This window comes from Humulus lupulus, chromosome 8 (genome assembly GCF_963169125.1).
Source record: "Humulus lupulus chromosome 8, drHumLupu1.1, whole genome shotgun sequence".
In the NCBI taxonomy this organism is placed as follows: Eukaryota; Viridiplantae; Streptophyta; class Magnoliopsida; order Rosales; family Cannabaceae; genus Humulus; species Humulus lupulus.
Window position 1 is genome coordinate 46844757 of NC_084800.1, and position 23417 is coordinate 46868173.

General features: G+C 37.8%; 2 protein-coding genes across 4 annotated transcripts; both read left to right on the forward strand.

The window, feature by feature from the left end:
• The first annotated feature begins 2290 nt into the window (after positions 1–2290).
• LOC133795357 (uncharacterized mitochondrial protein AtMg00810-like) lies at positions 2291–3466 on the forward strand. The gene has a single exon (XM_062232811.1). The coding sequence runs from the start codon at positions 2291–2293 to the stop codon at positions 3464–3466; it is 1176 nt and encodes a 391-aa protein (XP_062088795.1).
• An 11601-nt stretch (positions 3467–15067) lies between these two features.
• LOC133797081 (protein phosphatase 2C and cyclic nucleotide-binding/kinase domain-containing protein) lies at positions 15068–22428 on the forward strand. Of its 3 annotated transcripts, none has more exons than XM_062234874.1 (16): positions 15068–15352; positions 15735–17009; positions 17376–17507; positions 17591–17821; positions 17961–18086; positions 18271–18333; positions 18415–18497; positions 18725–18956; positions 19064–19377; positions 19515–19602; positions 19693–19759; positions 20064–20341; positions 20454–20519; positions 20640–20761; positions 21293–21449; positions 21574–22428. In XM_062234874.1, the coding sequence occupies exons 2-16, from the start codon at positions 15984–15986 to the stop codon at positions 21814–21816; spliced, it is 3228 nt and encodes a 1075-aa protein (XP_062090858.1). In that variant the 5' UTR covers positions 15068–15352; positions 15735–15983; the 3' UTR covers positions 21817–22428. The 3 variants fall into 3 exon arrangements, with proteins under 3 accessions (XP_062090858.1, XP_062090856.1, XP_062090857.1); XM_062234872.1 differs by having other exon boundaries at positions 15068–15322; XM_062234873.1 differs by having other exon boundaries at positions 15068–17009.
• Positions 22429–23417: the final 989 nt, after the last annotated feature.

The window sequence follows — 23417 nt, forward strand, 5'->3', positions numbered from 1 at the left end:
CAAGCCATGCATATGATGATCAAAATGATCATACAGAGCTCATAGCTCTGATTAGATGAGTGAATATCACTTGAGGTTCTGGTAAACCATACTGAGTGACTGACAACTAAGTCACTAGGGGCCCAGTGACCATAGCCGTGTAACGACACCGTTACCTAGGCTTTCCTGCAATGGCTCTTATCAAATGAGTGACTGACAAGCATGTCACTAAGGGTCCGGTACCCATAGCCATGTGACCTAACAGTCACGGGGCTCGCTGGCCCTGACTCTAAGTGACTAGCCTTTGGCTAGATAAACGCTTGTTTATATTCATTGAACTTGAGGTCGGTCCTGCATTAATGCTCTTTGAGTCATTCAATGCAGAAGGTCGATTAGGTCTAATCGACATAGCTTGCACTAAACACACTAAGGTTGTCCTGACTAGTGAGTTAGCACAATGTGACCAGTGCCCAGTACCACTGCCGAACCTGACTAATAAGTCACAGCCTCACAGTTGATACTAACACCTTTGCCAATTCTGACTAATGAGTCAGCCCTGTGTGACCAGTGCCCAGTACCACCGCCGAACCTGACTAATGAGTCACAACTTCACAGTTGATACTAACACCTTTGCCAAATCTGACTAATTAGTTAGTACCATGCACAGGTAAGCAATGCTATCAATGTGTATCATATGCCAATTATCCAAGAATAGGGCATTCAACATGCTTACTAAACAGTTGCTAGCATAATTATGATCATGCACAAACACAGAGACTCAAGCTCTGACCAATCTCATATTCATCAATCATGGCATGCCCTAATCACATGTTTCTCGTGCATCACACTTAATCATCCAGCATGCCTCAGTAGTAATCATATGCAAATGGGCAAGATTGCCAAGCATTCATTATGCTATCAATGTTTACATTTAAACATCCAACATGCATCAATCATAACCATGCATGTCACATATGGGGTGCAGTTTTCTTACCTCAGATTCGAGCTAGAACCAAAATAAGAACGACCCTTGAGAACAATAAACCTTTAAGCCCTTAGCGGCCACCTAATCATAACCAAATATGGAACACCATCAATAACATGATAATACAAGGTTCTCAAACTAATATCTAGCCTCCAAGAGATCAATCCAAACTAATCCAAGTAGTAGGAACACTCCCGAGGCCTATAGCTAAGTTCCCGGGGTCAAAACGAGCAAACGGGGTGAAAACAGGGCAAGGGCTGCGGCCCTAGCACCTTGGGTCGCGGCCCCCAGGGTTCTCTGAGGCTAGGGCCGCGGCGCCCTCCATCAAGGGCCGCGGCGCCCAGCAAGGCCAATTTCCTGACACCTGCTTCTTCGAACTAGGGCCGCGACCCCCAACCCTGGGCCATTCCCAAACGTGTTTTAAGCACTCCAAATCCTCCAGAAACATACCCAAACATTTCTCAATCATCAAATCAAAGTTCCCAAGCTTCCCAATACTCCAAAACCCTCAAAACCCAAGGTTCAAACCAACCAAAAACTCAACAATTAACAAAGTCAAATTCTAAGCTTAGAAACTTTAAAAACTTAAAACTTCAAACTTAGATTACCTTTGATTGTGTTGTTTTCCGTCAAATCCTTCGATTAAGAAGCTTCTAATCTTTCCTAGGATCGCTATGCCTCAACCCTCGCTTGATTCCGACTCCTAGAACTCAAGATTTCCTCAAAAATGCTCAAACGGTATAACGGACCGTCGAGAGAGAGAACGAGAGGTTTTCTAACGTATGTTCTTATCTGACAAGCTACTTCAAGCTTAAGTAACCTCAAATAAAACCTAGTGCTCGGGGTCCCGAAAACACCCCCGGGGACATTATAGTCAAAACTTCCAGAATTTCACCCTGATCTCAAATATTCCCAATCTATCACCAAATAAACATTTCTATTACCCCAAAATTGACCCCTTTATGACAAAATCGTTAATCCATTATATATGACCGTCTCATGCCGAATAGCTCGAATATATCTCCATGATAACGAAATCTCATTCACAAATTACAATATGCACCCAATGGCCAGATTACCAAAATGACCTTATAATTATAAATGCACTCTTATGCATGCATTTACCATCATATAATAATATAATTCACATTAACATGCATATATTCAATTTATAATATATTAAATCAATTATGGCCCTCCCGGCCTCCTAATCAAGGTCTTAATCCTTATTAGGAAATTCGGGGCATTACAGTAAAACAGTGGCATACTCTTCAAATTGATATTAACAACGCCTTCCTTAATGCTGATTTAAATGAAGAGATATATATGTCCCTTCCCAACGGCCTTACTGTTTCTCACTTTCCTTGTGCAGGTCCACCTCTAGTTTGCAAACTCAACAAGTCAATCTATGGTCTCAAACAATCATCTAGACAATGGTACAAGAAACTATCAGATGCTCTACTCTCCGATGGCTTTAAACAATCACAAGCAGATTATACACTCTTCACACGGGGACAAGATCACAAGTTCATCGCTCTTCTTGTCTATGTAGACGACATCATCATAGCCGAACCAAATCTCAAGATACTCCATCAACTTCAGGACTCACTTCATGCTCATTTCAAACTTAAGGCTCTCGGTACACTCAAGTACTTCCTTGGTTTTGAAATTGCTCGCTCCAAACATGGTCTTTTCCTCTCCCAAAGACAGTACACCATCACTCTACTTGAAGATACAGGGTATCTGGGCAGCAAACCTACTAAAACACCTATGGATCCTAAACTGAAGCTCGACAATGTACAAGGAGAACCTTTAGCAGATCCCTCTCAGTATCGACGACTCATTGGACGTTTGCTATACTTGACACTGTCTAGACCAGATATCACCTATTCGGTTCATACATTAAGCCAGTTTCATGTTTGCTCCTCGTACCACTCATCTACAAGCAGTCCACCACTTGTTACGATTTCTGAAAGGCAGCCCTGGACAAGGCTTACTCTATTCCCCTACTTCTTCTCTTCACCTCCGAGCCTTCTCAACTCAGACTGGGTTGCTTGCCCTCTAACCAGGCGTTCCACTACAAGTTTTTGCGTGTTTTTAGGCGATTGTTTGGTGTCTTGGCGCACTAAGAAGCAGCCTACAATCTCCAAAAGTTCTGCTGAAGCAGAATATCGTGCTCTAGCTGCCACCGCAAGTGAACTCACCTGGCTGCAATACCTCTTAGCTGACCTCCACATTCATTCCTCCATACCTGCCTTTATTTATTGTGATAACCTTTCCGTTGTTCACATAGCCAATAATCCTACATTCCATGAGAGAACCAAGCATATTGAGCTTGACTGCCACTTCATTCGGGACAAGATCAAGGCTGGTTCTATACGCCTCATTCCTGTTCGCAGTTCCCTCCAACTGGCAGACGCTTTTACTAAGGCTCTCTCCTCTTCCTCTCTCAATTCCCACATCAGCAAGATGACCGTTCATGACATACACCGTCCATCTTGAAGGGGGTATTAGAATTATAAGTATTTAGTTTAGAGTTTTATCAATTTTATTTTCTTGTATTCTGTTTTCACTCTTGTAACAGATTAGTTAGTTTATTCTTTAGTTGTATCTGTTATATATAGTTAGGCTAGTTAACTAATCTATGTTTTTGCTTATCTTGTTCAGCTATTTATATAGCTTATGTTTTCAGTTTTTGGATTGACTTTTTTCATTCGATAAATACAGATTTTTTCATTCTCTTTCTCTTTCCGTGTTAAATAATTTAGTTAATTTAAAATATTCTAATTATATTTTTTAATTATGTAAATAACTTGAAGTGATTATTTATTATTTACAGCCAGTTTAAGTAAATAATATAATACATATATATTTTTTGTTTTTTATTTCTTTATTGAATTGTTCTGATTTTGATTATAGTTTAACAATGGATGGACCCTGACTAGAGCTTACCCTCATTTTTTTGGGAAATTTCACTTTTTATCTCTAATAATACCTAATATTACCAAAAAATCCCAACATTAATAATATTTTCAAATTAATGCTAAACTTTCCTCCCATACCCAAAATACCCCTCCCATTATATCAAAAATTCACAAAACCTTCTCTTCCACTCTCCTCCCTCTCTCTCTCTAATTCTCACGAAATCTCCATAAAACCTACAATTTTGTATAATTTTCTTGTCAAAATCATTGTTAGTTATCTCCATTGTTTCTGTGAATTCGTTAATATCAAAGGCAACATCTATTTTGAGAGTTTTTGGAGGAGAAAAACCATGGGTAATGAGATTTTACATTTTGTGTTGGGTATTATTTGTTTACATTTTTTTTGGCTATTTTGAACAGATCTGAGCCTATATTGGTGTATTTTTCGGGATTTTTTTAGAGATTCCGCGATCTGTGTTTTTCTGGGTTTTCTGCAATTTTTTTGCTCGATAGAAGCTCGATAACGGTTCGATAACGGTTCGATGGTATGTAGAAGAAGGTCTTTGTAAGAGCTCGATGTTAGCTCGATAATAGCTCGATAATAGCTCGATAGGTTCGGTTTAGTGCTCGATGGAAACTCGATAAGGGTTCGATAAGGGGTCGAATGGATCTATAATATGTGAGCTCGATAGTAGCTCGATATGAGCTCGATAGGGTTCGATTGAGGGTTTGGTTGTGTTTTATGGTCGGTTTTGAGAAATGATAGCTCGATATGGGTTCGATGGAGGGTTGGTTAGGTATATGTTCTGTTTTGAAAAATGGTAGCTCGATGATAACTCGATAATAGCTCGATAGGGGTTCGATGGAGGGTTTGGTTAGGTTTGTGTTCTGTTTTGAGAAATGGTAGCTCGATTCCAACTCGATAATAGCTCGATAAAGCTCGATAATGTTATTTTTTATTGCATTTCTGGAAAAATGACAGTTTTCCTGACAATGTTAATGTTTTTTTTTCCAACACAGGCTCTATTGTCTACGTTTTTGTATCCTACAATGGTGTTTGGGAATTACAAGGGAATAAGTGGATTTTCAAGGACCCTCAATGCACGGTGATACCGATGGAGGATACTGTAACGTACTTGCAACTTCTTGACATATTGCACAAGGAACTTAAAGTTGATAAACAGATGTATGAGTTGAAATTGGAGGTTCCTTACACTTGTGGCGACCAACCGTTTACACCCGTTCATGTTGAAAGTGATCTTGGTGTCCGTGCATTCATAGGAGTAACATCTAAAGAAAGGTTGGCCTTGTGTGTCACTCCTGTTAAAAAGATTGTCATTGCAGACCCATATTCCACTCCCGGACCTGAGGGAGCAGCCAGTACTTTAGGATTTCCTATTGGTGACCTGAGGGACAACCAGTATGAGTACAACCCCTATGTGAATGACGATCCGGTAGCCGAACACAATGAGGAATTAGGAGACAATTCGGTGGATGATGATCTATTAGCTGAACATTTGCAAGTAGAAGAAGCACAAGAACAACCAATACGTCATATTGCACGGACGAACCCACCAAGTCAAGGACGCCGAACACCTGGCACCAGCTCTAGTCGTCATGGTGGAACAGAATATAACTATACAGGGAACATTTCAATATGTTCAACAGAAGATCACAGAAAATGGAGTGCTCCCATGTTTACAAAAGAAGATATCATAGCTTGTAGTCGTTCTGAATCACCCTCATCCGGTATAGCGTTGGGGGAATTACATCTTGGGAAGACATTTGAGAACAAGATGGAATTGAAAACCAAAGCGGCTCTCTTTGCAATGAAGAATAATTTTGAGTTTATGGTTAAGAAGTCTGGTACTGATGTGTTGTATATCACCTGCAAGGATCCTGATTGTGGTTGGAGAATAAGAGGGAAAAAAGTAGCGCAATCAGAGATGTTTGAGATCACTGTTTATAATAGTGTACATACTTGCTCACTAGAATTGCGACAAAAAGACCACCGTCAAGCAGCACCTTCTGTCATTGGGCACCTTATCAAGAACAAATATGCTACTGATGGCACTAGCTATCCACCAAACAGCATAAAGGAGGATATGAAGAATAATTTTGGGATCGATATGAGTTATATTAAGGCTTGGAGATGCAGAGAGAAGGCACTCGGTTATGTTAGGGGGACACCTGAAGAATCGTACTCCAAGTTACCTTCTTACCTGTACATGCTGCAGCAAAAGAATCCAGGTACAATTACTGATTTTGTCACAGATGACGGTCGCTTTCTTTACTGTTTCTTCTCACTCGGAGTTTGTAGAAGGGGATTTACATCATGTCGTCCTGTTATATGTGTGGACGGCACTTTCTTAAAGTCAAGGTACGGTGGCCACATGTTGTGTGCTGTCGCATTGGATGCGAATAACCACATTTATCCAATTGCATTCGCGATTGTTGACAGTGAGAATCATGCTTCTTGGAAGTATTTCATGATGAAATTGAAGGAAGCCATTGGAGTTGTTGATAATCTGTCTTTTGTTTCAGACAGGCATGCTAGCATTATTCATGCTCTTGAGTTGGTCTTCCCCGATGCCTACCACGGCGCATGCTACCATCACATAAGTATGAATGTAATCGCTAAGTTCAAGACCGATCACTGTCACAAGGAGATGTATAATGCGGCATATGCATTTCGGAAGTCAAAATTTCACAGGTTCTTCAATAATATAAAGCAAATGGATCCGGCCATAGCTCAATATCTCGAGGGTATTGGCTTCGATAAGTGGACTCGTGTATACTTTCCTGGGAATCGATACAATGTAATGACAAGCAACTACGCTGAAAGTTTCAACAACAAAACCAGAGACGCAAGAACCTTCCCAGTCACTACTTTTGTGGAATTCATTCGTTTCACAATTCAGTCATGGTTTGCCGCGCGTCGTGAGGAGGTAGAGAAGTGCACATCGAAATTAGCAACAACATATGAGAAAGATGTCTCAGGCATTGCGGATGATGCAAGGTACTTGAAAGTCCATCCTCTTGGACAGTTTGAATTTCATGTGGTAGACCCAGAAGGTGATGGTGAGGTGAATTTGATGACCAAATCATGCTCTTGTGGTCAGTTTCAAATAATGGGTTACCCTTGTGTTCATGGTGTGGCTGCGGCCATGTTGCGCAATGTCAACATTTACTCACTGTGTTCACCATATTACACTACTGAGATGTGGAGGGAGTCTTACAAAGAAACAATTTACCCAACTGGCAATGAGGATGATTGGGAAGTTCCCGAGAACATAGAGAAAATGCAAGTTGGGGTTCCCGTTGAAAAACAACCAGTTGGTCGACCGAAGAAGAATAAGGTGGGAAGAAGGAAGACAAACCGCACTCCATCGAATGGAGAAATCATTCCCAGTCATCGCAAGTGTAGCATGTGTGGTGGTCTTGGCCACAACAGGGCTACATGCAAAGCTAGGCTTTAAACTTTTTTTTCCCATTTGAACTTGTTGTATTAATAAACTCTTTTTATTTGATTTTTCTGAAAAGTTATGTTTATGGCAAAGCTAGGCTTTAAACTCTTTTTTCCCATTTGAACTTGTTGTATTAATAAACTCTTTTTATGAAGGTAACAAATTTTGATAATTCAATAACAGTTCGATATAGCTTGATATTAGCTCGATAACAGCCCATGAAAATTATAAAAAAATGTGAACAACAAACTGTACATGTAAAGACCCTGTATATATACAATCATCAAGGTAACAAATTTTGATACCACAAGTCTGTGGTCCACTTGTTCCTGAACACCTCCATATTTTCATCGCAGATAGCTTCCAATGGAAGACCGACCATTAGATGCTCAATATACTTGATAGCATACACACCACAATCCCCACTGTAAAAAAAAAAAATATATTAAGTGCACATTACTATAAATTTAGTTAGAAACAAAATTAGTATGAAGATGATGTTTGTTACCTTCTCTTTGACTGAGGGAGCTCGTGTTTCTGTTTGCGACGCAATGTGAACTGATGCGGCCTATTTCCTGCTGATGGAATCTTCAACATCAAGCTATCAGTAAACAGTTTACTCTGCATTAACAGAGAAGGTAGCATAAAGCACCATGGACTCATAATATCCTCAAGCTTTGCGTCACTAATCACCGAGTTGTCTGAATCGTAAACAGTCAGAGTCCAACTAGAAATGGAAGCCTCAATGGCAAACCAATGTTGTTGTCCATAGTTCTGGCACCAATATACATCCTCAACTCCTCCCCAAGATGCCAGAAACTGCTGCTCGATGCCGGTCAACATGGACATAATGTCAGCATCCCAATAATACTTTGTTTTGTCGGCTGTTTTCTTGAACTGATCATATCGGGCAGGTATCACTTGTGAGAAATAACTGTTCATCACAACTGCATTCTGTCGATATATATTGGGAAAATACTTGCGACGCATACGAAGCATGTGTTCTGCCGCATCAATATGCTGCAAAAGAGAGTACGATAAAAAAATTAGCAAAAACCATCATAAAATGCTGATGTCGAGCTCCATCGAGCTCACATCGAACTCATATCGAGCTCATATCGAGCCAGTATGAAACAGTAAAAAAACAAACTACTTTAACATCCCTATCGAACTACCATCGAACTACTATCGAGCTCACATCGAGCCAGTCTGAAACAGTAAAAATAACCTACTTTAACATCCCTATCGAACTACCTATCGAGCCATCATGAAATAGTAAAGACAACCTATTTTAACATCCCTATCGAACTCCCTATCGAGCTCCATCGAGCTCATATCGAACTCACATCGAGCTTTTAACATCCCTATCGAACTACTATCGAACTAATATCGAGCTCACATCGAGCCACTCTAAAACAGTAAAAAAAACAATCTATTTTAACATCCCTATCAAACTACCTATCGAGCTCCATCGAGCTCACATCGAGCCACTCTGAAACAGTAAAGAACAACCCCTATTTTAACATCCATGTCGAACTACTATCGAACTCCTATCGAGCTCACATCGAGCCAGTATGAAACAGTAAAAATAACCTACTTTAACATCCCTATCGAACTACCTATCGAGCGCACATCGAGCCATCATGAAATAGTAAAGACAACATATTTTAACATCCCTATCGAACTCCCTATCGAGCTCCATCGAGCTCACATCGAGCCACTTTGTTAAGGGAATTTTCACTATCGAACTCATATCGAACTCACATCGAGCTTTTAACATCCCTATCGAACTAATATCGAGCTCACATCGAGCCACTCTAAAACAGTAAAAAAACAATCTATTTTAACATCCCTATCGAACTACCTATCGAGCTCCATCGAGCTCACATCGAGCCACTCTGAAATAGTAAAGAACAACCCCTATTTTAACATCCATGTCGAACTACTATCGAACTCCTATCGAGCTCACATCGAGTCAGTAAAAATAAAACATGTAAAATTGAAAATAGTCCATAATTAGGTATAAATTGCTTACCCCATCATTGAGCCACGACTGGGGTGTCTTCAACGTCAGAAACCATGCTGGACCGTGACTCCCAGTCTTTACATCCCGCGGGGTCTTGTTGGGCATGTCTCCAAGAAGCCACTTGCACATTGTCCTATACTGTTTGGGATCTGGCTTCTTGAGAGGGTCCAGCACATGTGTAGCCTCTTGTGTAGCCTCGTCTGCTGGTGCAGCTGCAGCAGTGCGAGGTCTTTTCCTCGTGGGATCCGTATAGTCCTCAAACCAATCTGGCTTGCGTCTTTGGCGTCTAGCCCTCTGAAACTGAACCCCAGCAACATCCTCAGGGTTGACAATAACGACTCCCGGAGTCTCAGCATCTGGTGTCACAATGATGGTAGGGGGCGTCGTTGGATCATCAACATAGTCTAGCGGAAGATCCAATGACTCTGACTCTGAATCTTCATTGGACCCCCTCGGTTTCTCCTTAACAAATGTCAGGATCTGACTGAGTACGTCCAAGATCACTGACTGGTTCTTCAAGAGGGTCTCCTGTCGACCCTCGACTCTGTCCAACCGCTCAATCAAGTCGGCCAGCTCAGGGGCTGAGGCTGAGGCTGGTGGTGGGGTTGGTGTTGGGGCTGACACTGAGGCTGGGGCTGATGTTGGGGCACAGGTTGATGCTGGGGCTGAGGCTGGGGCTGATGTTGGGGCATAGGTTGAGGCTGGGGCTGAGGCTGAGGCTGGGGGAATAGGAGGGGTGGGACCTGCAACCTCCTCCCCCGGGGCAGCATCAATAAATATCTTGGCTGCCTCGGCAGCCTGAGAAACTTTCTCTGCCATTTTCTCAAAAGTCGCATCCTCCTCCTCATCAGTCTCCGAGGGATCCTGGCCAAGCCCAGGATAAAGGGGAAGATCTCCCTCAGTCAAAGACAAGTAATAGTCTTTTTCTGCTGGCCGAGGCTTCAACATCGGAAGAACAATTAACTGCAAACAACATAAAACATTTGGTTAACTCAAATAATGATAAAATATAAGCATATAGATAAAAAAAAACAACATAACTTACATTCTTCTTCAATAATATCGGTGCGATGACGGACTTGGTGAAATCCTTGTTCTTCCGATGCGACCAGCTAAGCATCCTCGGGAACATGTTTCCCGAGCTCACAACAAGCTCCACCGCAAGCTGTTGGATAGCCTCATATGCCCAGTACTGTAAGGCGGGGGCATAACCATACATACTGTATTTGGACTCTTGCTGCACCTTGGCATCCTTCTTGGCATCATAGTTGGCATTTTGCTTCACCATGTCCTTCTTACAAGAATGCAATAGCCTCCTATAAGAGTACTTCCCCCATGGATAGCTGAAGAAGTACTCTACATTCTCAACAATTTTTAGAATATCTCGCCAAATGTGCAGTTTTCCCTCAATGGCATTCAGAACCCCCTCAACAAACAGACATAGACCAAGCTTGTACACATCTTCCACAACCGTACAAGTCTTGAAAGCATGGTCCACCTGTGACAGCTTTACTTTCTCAGCATCGTTGAAATACTCCTTTATCAACCGATCGCTGAGATTACGCCCTTCCAACTCTTCTGGTGACGGGAAGGCACTAAAATCCAACCCCGTCACCAGGGCAAACTCTCCCATGCCGAATCTACAAGACTTCGACCCCAAGAAAAAATGCACCTCATCTTCGTTGTTGCTGGCGATTTTCCTCAGCAACAGTTGATGCACCAAGACTCCGGAGAAATTAAACTCCGAAGCCAAAAAGAATTGCTTAAAAGGGGATTCCTTAGCCCTTTCAAGCAGCCCGAGCTCCAAAAACCTGGTCTTGATGTGATTTAAAGTACTACTACCCCGATATGTCACTCGACCAGGAAAGTGATCACTGAATGGAACAAGCAACTTAGGCATCTGTAACAACACATGAAATTTTTTTTGTAAGAAAACAGAATAAAAAAAATTTCAAAAAAACACTGAAATAAGTTGTCATCGAGCTCTATCGATCTCTATCGAGCTATCATCGAGCTGAAACATACCCTATCGAGCACTATCGAAAAACTATCGAGTTCCATCGAGAAATATCAACAACCTAAATTTATCGAGCCTATCGAGCCAGCATCGAGCCTATCGAGCTAAGAAAAATCTGTCTGTCTAGATAAATAACCATCGAGCTACAGTCTAGTCTCATATCGAACCATTATCGAACCTATCGAGCTATGAAAAATCTGTCTGTCTAGATAAATAACCATCGAGCTACAGTCTAGTCTCATATCGAACCATTATCGAACCTATCGAGCCCTTGTAATATAATACAACATATCCTACCGAGCTCTTATCGAGCTCATGTCGAGCTCATATCGAGCCATAATCGATCCATCATCGAACTGTTCAAACTACCTTATCGAGCCTACTATCGAACCATAATCGAACCTATCGAGCCACTGGTTCAAACCCAGAAAAATTTCCCACAAAATCGGACAACCCATTCCACAAATCACAGATTCAACAACGATATAAAGCAAATATGGACTTGGGTTCAAGATTTTACCTTAGTTTTTTAAACTTTGAAGGAAATATGCTCCGTGGGTCTCGGGTTTGACAGAAAAATGGGAGTTTGCAGTGGGCTCGAGATCGCCGGAGAAATGGGAGAAGGTGGGGGCTCGACGGAGAAGGTGGGAGCTCGACGGAGATGCGGGCTCGACGGCTCGACGGAGATGGCGGCTCGACGGCTCGACGGAGGTGGGGGTTCGATGGTTTTTGGGGGATTTTTGTGAGACTGAAAGAGAGAGAAACCGAGACTGAGAGAGAGAAGGCTGAGATTGAATGGGAAGGGTATTTTCGGTAGGAGGGAAAAACTTAGCATTAATTTGAAAATATTATTAATGTTGGGATTTTTTGGTAATATTAGGTATTATTAGAGATAAAAAGTGAAATTTCCCCATTTTTTTTAAGAAAAAAATATAATATATATTTGCAATTCAGTCATTTTTTTATATTTATATCATTTAAAATTTTGTAATTTAATAAAATTTAATATTTATGCCCCTTTTAATTTTTAATTTTTTAAATTTTCGCCCCTGTTAACAGATGAACTCGGAAGCTTGACCTTTGATTTATTGGTGGAATTGGATTGATATGATCTTATTAGTCAGTTTTCAAAATTTATTTTATTTTGATAGGATTAGTTAGAAAACATTATAACATACTAAATATATATCAAATGGAGACATTTTCGAATATAATAACCATAATTATTACATCATCTTATATTTCTAATTTGATGATATTTATAAATATTAATCCGGTCTTTTCATAATAAATTTTATAATAACTTATTACCTAATAATCCGATTTCAAATCACTTTAAATACGTAACACTACACATTGATACATAAAAAGACCCACATATTTAAATTTATCCAATAATTATTGCTTGGAAAATTTGTAAAAGTATCTAATGTGAGGATGATACAATTGACACGTCTCACAAGTCATTCCATACAATAAACCTTTACGTCTTTGAGATTAAATATTATTTTCTTCCTTACTTTTCCTCAGTTAGATCATGGTAATAAATTTATATAAACTAGCATACAAAAATATTAATTATTATTCGTTGTTAAAAAAAATTGATTATTATTATTAATTTTATTATTGGTTACTAGTTACTTATAATAACGAATCGCTGATATGTATAATGTACGTGAAAAACTCGTCAATATATACGATAATAAACTAAATTATTAAAATAAACAATGGATGGTGACTATTAAAAGAAAACATTGGATGCTGACTATTTTTTCTCGCAAAACTCTTCCTTAATATTCTTATATATATTTAAAAAAAAATGATGTGGTAGTACTTTGATTATATAACCAAAAATAAAAAAAATAAAAAAATTGTGGTATTATTCGCTGTGGTGTCGCTATAAGACAATGCGGTTCATAGTTTGAAATATCACTATCTCACCAAATAATAAATAATTTACTTGACTTTTACATTTTTTTTCCTGATAAATAATTTATATCTAAAAAAATCAGATGATGAGCTGCCAAATAAACTTAAGGAAATTTTTAGGGTGGGTCTTTAAAAAGAGTCCTACGGTGTGAATAATTTTTTATTTAATTTTTTTTATGATCGTGTATATTGTAATTATTTAAAGTATTTTATAAATTTTCAGAAAATTTCAAATAATTTATAGTGCTGAAAACTAGTTCAAAAATAGGTTATTGCATGCATGACTAATTTTTTTTATGCGCGTGGAAAATAATATGTTTGAACCTAATTTTTGACACTGCAAATTATTCAGAATTTTATGAAAATTTGTAGGATACTCTAAATAACTACAATATACACGGTTATAAAAAAAATTGTGCCGAAAACTATTCACAGGTTAGAAATACAAAATAACCCCACCGGTGGACTCTTTTTGAGGTCCCTATCATAGAATCCTTCTAAACTTAAATTCAGCATAATTTGAACTAATTTAATTTTAAGGTTGGTGTGTCAATTTATATCTAAATTATAAATAAACAAAAAAATATTAAATTAAAAAAATAAAAATACTAGTTGGAATATTATATAATAAATTGAACATGAATATGAAATTCTTAAATGATAACCGACTAAAAATGATAATTATTCCTCACACACAAAAAAAAAATCTTTAATAATAAATTGCTTATTACTTAATATTATGACAATGCTGAAAAAAATTTATGACAAAAATGATGAGTACACGTGTAAAAAAAAACTTATTTGGAACTATGATGCGGATTCGCAGTACACAGCTTTATCAAAACAAAAAGAAAATCTATGGTCATCACCTTAAGTCTTTTCTATTTTAATTTTTTTGAGAGTAGTGCTGCTATATAACAAATCAATTAGTGCTTAATATCGTTATCTTCTTTTATGATACAAATAAATTAATAATGTACAAAATAAAACACCAAATACACAGAACGTTACTTATCTAACTTTTGAATACATTAATTAGTATCTAATTAAATCATTATTAGCAATGTAAACAACGATGACTTATTTATAAACATTTATTTATCATGTCATTTCCATATGATTCTAATCAATAGAGATATCCGGGCTCTTTTTTCTTAAGAAATGAAAATAAAACTTTTCACACATTAGTGGAAGATTCTAATTATGTCATATTTGTCGGACTTTTATGTATATTTATGATTATGACCAAGTAATTAAAGTGAATAAGAAAAAAGAAAAAAAAAAGAATTTTTGTCTTCATAATTTGGATTTGATTTGGAGTTCTTCTTCTTTGATTCACATATTCAATAATACAAACTCCATAATAAATTGAGAAGGAAATCTCTTTTCAAATTAATATATATTTAATAATTGAATAATAAAGACATATTTTATAAATAGAAGACATGAAATTAATATAATCACATCTTAAAAAAAACCGAATTATCAATTTATTAAAAAAAAACTAGTCTTGCCTTTTGTTAATTCTTTACTTTTATTAATATTAATACTAAAAAAGGAAAAGGATAAATTTTTTCTTGTTAATGGAGTGAAGTAATGCTTAAATGAAACGTAGTGTTGTTGTTGTTCTAAGATTGAAGAACAAAAGAAAAGTAGGGAAACAAGTAAGCGAGTGGGGCCCATAATGGGCTAAAAAGCCTAACCTTTAAAAGGCCCTGAACTGAAGCCTCTGACCTGCACACATGCACAGATACGTCTCCTCTTATAACACTTCGTTCGCTTAAAAATCAAAAATTAAAAAATAAAAAAAAAAACTACATCCAATCCACAGACCAGACCGGGAGACCGGGACGGACTGGACCTGTCCCACCATTTCCCTACTAACGCGCTTCATCTCTTCACTGTTTTCAACTCTCATTGATCGAGCTTCTTCTGGTTTTGGTTCCTCTCTGCTCTGTGTTCGTTTCTTCGTTTCTGGTTGTTTTGACCAATTGGGTATTCTTCTTCTTCGTCGTCTTCAATTGGGTATTTTGGTTTCTTTATTTGACTTTTCAAGATTCATCACTAGTCCCCGATTCTTCGCCTTGTTATAACTTTTTTTTAGTCAATAATAAAGTATAAAATATTGTATATTTATATTAATAAATTCAGGTTATTTGGGATTATAATTTAATGTGTTTTGTGTTTATTCATTATTATTATTTTCTTTCTCGTATTTTTTGCATTTTTTATCCGTAACGGTTATGAACCACCGCAGATCGATAGGGACGTTGTTTTCCTCTCTATTCATTTTCGCAAAATCTATCAGTTAAAAAAATTGAAAAGAAATTCTCTTAATTTAAAAACTCCGAAAGGGGTTTTGTTTAGTGAGCATTTTTATGTTTTAACTTTCTTTTCCCTTAAGCAGTGGAGGAAGATAAGGTACGAGTGAATTTCATCGTATCATATATATGAGTGTCTTGTAGTCGTCCAAGAAACCTGTGTGGCGACTCGGGATTTAGAGAAATTCCCAAGAATTGTCGTGTTGGAGATCGTCAAAAGGTTGAGGAAGCAGAGCAAAGTTGAAATAGTATATATTAGTTTCGAACTCGAGGCTACTCATGAATTATGAACCAAATTTCGAATCTGGATTGAACCCAGTTCGTATTTTTGAGTAATGGGTTGTGTGTACTCGAGGGTTTGCATAGGAGAGGTTTGTACTCCAAGGGATGCAAGAATCAAAGACACCACCCAAAATGTGAGGACCAATGAGATCGCCGTTTTCTCTCCTGATTCCTCTAATGGCGAAGAAGGTGAAGCCGGAGACCGTCTGAACCAGCTTAGAGACTCCGAGGCTGGCATCACCAGGCTCTCAAGGGTTTCGTCTCAGTTTCTACCTCCAGATGGGTGTCGAACCGTTAAAGTTCCTTCGGGGAACTATGAATTAAGGTACTCTTACTTATCTCAAAGAGGGTTTTATCCTGATGCTCTTGATAAGGCCAACCAAGATAGCTATTGCATCTACACACCATTTGGGAGCAACCCAGATGATCATTTCTTTGGGGTGTTCGATGGCCATGGAGAGTTTGGGGCTCAGTGTTCACAGTTTGCGAAGCGGAAGTTATGTGAGAATTTGCTTAGAAACAGTAGGTTTCAATTTGATGCGGTTGAGGCTTGCCATGCTGCTTTTCTGACCACGAATTCTCAGCTTAACGCTGATAGTATAGATGATTCCATGAGTGGAACAACTGCTATTACGGTATTGGTAAGGGGAAAGACTATTTACGTTGCCAATTCGGGTGATTCGAGGGCTGTTATAGCAGAGAAGCGAGGGGATGAGTTCTTTGCTGTTGACCTGTCGATTGACCAAACACCATTTCGAGAGGATGAGCTCGAAAGGGTTAGGCTTTGTGGTGCAAGAGTTCTTACTTTGGATCAGATTGAAGGGCTGAAAAATCCGGATGTCCAGTGTTGGGGTACTGAAGAAGGCGATGAGGGTGACCCCCCGAGATTGTGGGTACCGAATGGGATGTATCCTGGTACTGCTTTTACGAGAAGTATAGGTGATTCTATAGCTGAGTCAATTGGAGTTGTTGCCACACCTGAAATTGTGGTTTTGGAGCTCACACCAGACAACCCTTTCTTTGTGCTTGCCAGTGATGGCGTGTTTGAGTTTCTTTCCAGCCAAACTGTAGTTGACATGGTAAGGTACCCTGTCCCCACTTTCTTGCAATTCAGATTTAGAATTTATGAAAGTTGTATAGTTTGCTCGATCAAATGTTTTGAAGCTCGTTTTATTTGCCATGGTTGGCATGGATACTTTTAACTGGATTTTTTCCTTTTTCTTTTTAAAGGCCTATTTTGTACACAATTACTATGAGTACACATGTTCAAACAACTATAATATGATATTGTTGTTTTCTGTTAACTGCGGTAATTATTTTTAGATATCGCCATGTCAGATTTTTCATAACTCAAGGAGCTTTGTTCATTACATTTGCGTACATGTATGCTAAAAACTTTAAAATTAGTATTTAGTTGTCATTTAGAATTGTGCATGTCTTTCCAGGTTGCGAAGTATAAAGATCCTCGTGATGCTTGTGCTGCAATTGTGGCTGAATCTTATCGGCGTTGGCTACAGTATGAAACTCGTACAGATGATATTACAATCATTGTTGTGCATATTGATGGACTAACTGAAGTAAGAGAATTTGCTATTTGCAATGTGTTGTTTCTTCTAGATTAAAATTTATTTGCATCGCCATTAATATACTTTTCTGCCAGACTGGTGGTGGTCAGACTGTAACTTCTGCTGCTGTCCTTCGGCCACCTGTTCCTCAAGTTGTGGAGGTTACGGGATCAGAATCTCCTTCAACCTTTAGCTGGAATTCTAAGAACCAACGTGTTAGACATGATATATCAAGGGCTCGTCTTCGTGCAATTGAAAGTTCTCTAGAGAATGGGCAAGTTTGGGTTCCTCCATCACCATCCCATAGAAAAACTTGGGAAGAAGAAGTAAAACTTCATTTCTTTGTTATTTTCTTTATATTTAACTTTTGTTTGAATGAATAAAGTAGTGGTACATACATTTGTCTTGTTTGTATGCTCTTACTTTTTATCTTTATCTGTTAACTATGCCTTTTTGTCACCACAGGCACACATTGAGCGGGCATTGCATGATCATTTTCTCTTCAGAAAGCTTACTGATTCTCAGTGTCATGTTTTGCTGGATTGCATGCAAAGAGTTGAGGTCCAACCTGGGGATGTTGTAGTTAAACAGGTTACTCCTTTCAATTTCTAATTTACTTTTTCATTTAATGGAGGTTCGGCTGTTATGGGTTAATGGTAAAGTGGTAAATATGTCCTTTTAATGAAGTAGTATTTTGAAGGTTATCTCATGAAAATGTGGTTCGTATGAAAAAACAGGAAAAGCTGTAACTACTGTTAGTTTTCATCTTTTGCAGGGTGGTGAAGGTGATTGCTTTTATGTTGTTGGAAGTGGAGAATTTGAGGTCTTTGCCACCCAGGTATCATTTTCAGTTTCCAATAATATTTTTTTTTGGTTTCAATTCAGGCATTCTTTTGTTGACCGGATGTAATTTTGACAGGAAGAAAATAATGGAGAAGTTCTTAAGGTTCTTCATCGCTATACAGCTGATAAACTATCATCGTTTGGAGAATTGGCACTAATGTAATTCTTGTCCATACTTCACTTCATTTTTTTTTTGGTTCAGTTGACTTTTCTGTCTACCTTCTTCAAATTGACAAATTAACACTATTGTTCAGTTAATATTGATATTTTCTTTCATATTTGACCTGGAATTATTCCTGATGTGTGTCAGAAACATTTGACCTCTTCTCTGCCGTATTGTTTTCATCATCCTATTGCGGAATTGTAAAATTTTTTTGGTGCTACAGGTATAACAAACCACTCCAGGCCTCTGTTCGTGCGGTGACAAGTGGAACTCTCTGGGCCTTGAGAAGGGAGGATTTTCGTGGAATTCTCATGTCAGAGTTTTCTAATTTGTCATCCTTAAAGTTGCTCCGATCAGTAGATCTTCTGTCAAGGTTGACCATCTTACAGCTGAGTCACATTGCTGATTTACTGTCTGAGGTTTCCTTCTCAGATGGGCAGACAATTGTAAAAAAGGTAGTCATTTTATGTGAGAGAATATTTTCTTGTTTAAAGATCTCAAATAATTTATTTGCTTCCCCCATATGCTGTATATCTTATGTAGATTTAGCATGGTTCTGCAGGATGAAGCCATTTCTGCATTGTACATTATTCAGAAGGGAATAGTGAGAATTACCTTCGACACAGATTTAGTTGATCCAAATATCTGCAGTCTCAAGTCTGACAATCAAAGAGAAGGTGATAATCCACCGGGTAGTAAGGAGCTCTCAGTGGAGAAGACAGAGGGAAGCTATTTTGGGGAATGGACACTTCTTGGTGAAGACATTGATTCCATAAGCGCTATTGCTGTAGGTGACGTCACTTGTGCTGTTTTAACAAAGGAAAATTTTGAGTCAGTTGTTGGCCCTGTGAGAAAGCTTTCTCAGGATGATCAGAAGTATGTTGTAATCTCTTAGATTAACTCAAGTTTTATTTTTGAAATTTTGGCAATGAATTACATAGTAAAAGTTAGAATTGTCTCCTTTAAAATAATGGGATTTACTTTGTTGTGTTGTTTTGTCGAATTTACTTTAGATCAAGGGACCGTTCTTCAGATTTTTCCAAGGAATCTGTTAAAAGATTTGACATGTCAACCCTTACTGGAGTTCAGCTTTCTGATATGGTGAGTAATTTTCTCTTTTGTTGATTACATTTTTATTGCTTAAATCTGAAAGTGACTTATTCTTATGGCTTCTCTCTCTTCTCTGGCTAGGAATGGAAGAAATGTGTATACTCCACTGATTGTAGTGAGATTGGGCTTGTGCATTTAAGAGAATCAGGTTGGTTAAAAGTCTTGCTTTCATTCCTCTGTCCTGTAAGTTGATTGCTTATTTTCCTTGAGGATACAAATTTCTAAATAGTGGGTTCTCTTTTGCCTCATCCGCAGCTTGCTTTTGCATTATATATTAATAAACACATTAAAATATAATTTTATTTGTCAATTAACTGAAAGGAAAGGGAGCATATTGCTGATGGAATGTTTGTTGATTGAAAGGCAGCTGTAGATGCATTATTGACTATGATCCGTTTTTATATTTTCTCTTATATATTCTGATGAAATATTTCTTTATGGTTGGCCATCAGAACACTTGCTTAGTTTGAAAAGATTTTCAAAGCAGAAGGTTAAAAGGCTGGGAAAGGAAGCACAGGTTTTGAAAGAAAAGAATTTAATGAAGAGTATCAGCCATTCACTTCATGTGCCAGAGGTCCTGTCTACTTCTGTTGATCAGTCGCATGCCAACATGTTGCTTGATACATACCTTGCTTGTCCCTTGGCCTCTGTACTTTTTACTCCTCTGAGTGAACTGTCTGCACAATTTTGTGCAGCCATGGTCGTTATTGCTTTGGAGCATCTACACAAGGTCTGATGACTGGACTACTGTTTTTTTTTTTACCTCACTGTCAAGTCCTGAATTTTCTCATATAATTTAAGACCACTGATTTTCTTAAGCTTTGTTTTTTTTGGGATAATAGAATGATGTTCTCTACAGAGGTGTGTCTCCTGATGTTCTAATGTTGGACCACGCAGGATATTTACAGGTTGATGGTGCTCTCCCTTTGTTGATAAATATCGGATATAGCTGTATGTTGTTATAAAGTGGAAAAGGGAGGTTTATCAACTTATGCTTAATTAGTGTACTGTACCTTGCCTTGTTGTAGGTAGTGGACTTCAGGTTTGGAAAAAAATTATCTGGGGAAAGGACATATACAATTTGTGGAATGGCAGATTTCTTGGCTCCAGAAATAGTTCAGGGAAAAGGCCATGGCTTCACAGCTGACTGGTAAACCCACCACCTGATGTTTACTCGTACCTGCCTTTTTATCCCATGCTCAAATTCTTTACCTCCATTAATGCTCTACTCTCTGAGAAAAATACGGTTTAATAATTTACTTCTGTGAAAGATGTGAGAGCTAATTCTTTACTTATGTGAAAGTTGTGGAAAATAATGTAGATTATATGATCTGAAGGTAAATAACCGTGAAAAGGCCAGATTGTACTGTTTTTATTGTCATATTAGAAATTACTAGAAAAATATGTGCATGGGGATATCCATAACACAATGGATTAACTGTTAAAGTTAGAAAATAAATGCAGTTAATAGGTATTTGATACGATATTTTGAGTGGATTATTCAAAATGCTATAAGAAACATGTGTCCCAAACTGAGCAGATTTCTCTTTTTCCGTCATAGTTTTGTCTTGTAGATTAAAAAGTTTAGGCAAGCTGGCTGTACCTTCTCAGTAGGGACTATTTTTCCTTGCAGTGTTCTGTATAGTTTGTGGCTTTATGATTGCATTTTGTGTAAATTCAGGTGGGCATTGGGGGTCTTGATCTATTTCATGCTAAAAGGTGAAATGCCATTTGGATCATGGAGAGAAAGCGAACTTGATACATTTGCCAAGATAGCAAAGGGACAGCTAAATCTTCCGCAAACTTTCAGCACCGAAGTTGTTGATCTAATCACTAAGGTAATGCCGAAACTTCTTTTATCTTTCTCTCATGTAGACGATACATATACTCACAATTTTGCTTGATAGAGTATTAGAAGGTTCTCACAAGCTTAATCCTGTTTTGTCGTTTCACATTATATAGTTACTTGATGTTGATGAACAAACAAGGTTGGGGAATCTGGGTTCTGCTCATGTCAAAAGTCATCCTTGGTTTGACGGTATTGATTGGAAAGCGATTGAAAGCCGTAGTTCACCCATTCCTCATGAGATCACCTCTCGTATAACTCAACATTTAGAGACTTACTCTGAGGATTCCGCATTTCCTCGCCTATCCATCTCCCAAGATGAAGAAGTTGAAATTCCTGAATGGCTAGTTGACTGGTAGAAGAATATATTTTTCCACTTCCATACTATTTTATGGGTGGAGTTCTTTTCTCTGTTGTTAGATCAATTCTCAGGTTGCTCAGACTATGAGAACCCGAGGCTCGGAAGAACATGAAGAAATTGCAGAGAAGTTGGTGGATCTGGTTTTTTACTAGTGGTCCACGTTCATATCTTACATTGATTACCTATCTTGTAGCATTAGTGGAATGACTCTTTCTGGGATCACCTGCTGCTGCTAATCAATTTAACTAGTTGAATGCTTCAATAAAAAAGGTCAGTTGATAGATTGATTTATTTGTTTTTTTTTCTTTCCTTCTGGTTTAGATTTGTAAATATATATGCTTATATATGTAAATGCACAACGGATTCACTATTTTTAAGGATGAAATTCTTGATGTCCTGCGCACCTTATGTAAAGGCAGATGAGAGTAATTTGATTATTAGCTCAGCCCTTGTTTAGTATATTTAAATTGGAACTCTATTGTCTCTTGTATTCTTCCATATTACGGATACATGACAGAATCAGAGATGTGTAATTTACTTGTTGGAATACTGAACACTGAATTATGGAAGGCTTAATATAATAATAAGGATCCAACCTGAATTTATGGAGTGCAATTGTGCAAATTTTGGCGTTTGGCTAAAAGATTGGTCCTTTTTTAAGGGACTCCGATGTTTTATTATAGTGATAACGTGAGAATTTATAATTTTGCTACTGTATAGAATATGCATATATTTTCTTTTGATGAAAAGAATATGCATATATAGTTTATTTTATTAATATATATTTTGGGGAGTTATATTTGCACCCCAAAAAAGTACAAGTACACCCCATTTTCTTAGACAATTGGAAAACAAAACTTTGGTTATGAGAAGTTTAGATTGGGAAACTCCATTAAATAACTTTTTGTATCCAATTATTATACCCCTCATAATGTTTTTTTACAAAAATAACATTATACCCACTTAAAATGACTTAAATGCTCTTAACTAACATCAAGCCTCCCATGATCAAGAGAAGAAGTCTATTGCAACAACTGTCTTCGTCTACTCATCTTTTCTCCAAATCATTATAACAAAATCTAAATTACGAAAGATCAAAGATAGAGTTTGATTGACAAAGAGGAACTCATGCTCTAGAGTTTAAACATTATTCTTTAGAAAAATTCCTAAAGTTGAAGGAGAAATAATTATTTGAAACAATTGATAATTAGTAAGTTTTTTTTTTGTTATTTGTAGGTTATGAGTGTGTTATAAAATAACTTATGTGTGTTTTTCGCATTATTGTGGGCTTAGAAACCAACAAAAAAAAAAAAATTTATGTTGAGATTGTGAATTTTCATTTGAAATATGTGTTTTAGGGTTTTTGGTTTGGACCTTGTCGAACATGGTTCAGACCTAGCTCGGAGATGGTTCAGACCTTGTTCGAACATGGTTCGAACCTAGTTCGGACCTTATTCAGATATGGTTCGGACCAAGTTCAGACCTTGTTCGAACATGGTCCAAACTTAGTCCGAATTTAGTTCAAACCAGGTTCGAATTAGGTCCGAACAATGTCCAAACAAGATCCTAACTAGGTCCGAATCATGTCTGAACATAAAA

Bases quoted from the DNA above. Each gene is read 5' to 3' on its own strand.
- LOC133795357 (XM_062232811.1), top strand. From the start codon at position 2,291: ATGTCCCTTCCCAACGGCCTTACTGTTTCTCACTTTCCTTGTGCAGGT.
- LOC133797081 (XM_062234873.1), top strand. From the start codon at position 15,984: ATGGGTTGTGTGTACTCGAGGGTTTGCATAGGAGAGGTTTGTACTCCA. The intron at 17,822-17,960 runs GTAAAACTTCAT...TTGTCACCACAG, and splicing joins GAAAAACTTGGGAAGAAGAA to GCACACATTGAGCGGGCATT. The intron at 18,334-18,414 runs GTATCATTTTCA...TAATTTTGACAG, and splicing joins TTGAGGTCTTTGCCACCCAG to GAAGAAAATAATGGAGAAGT.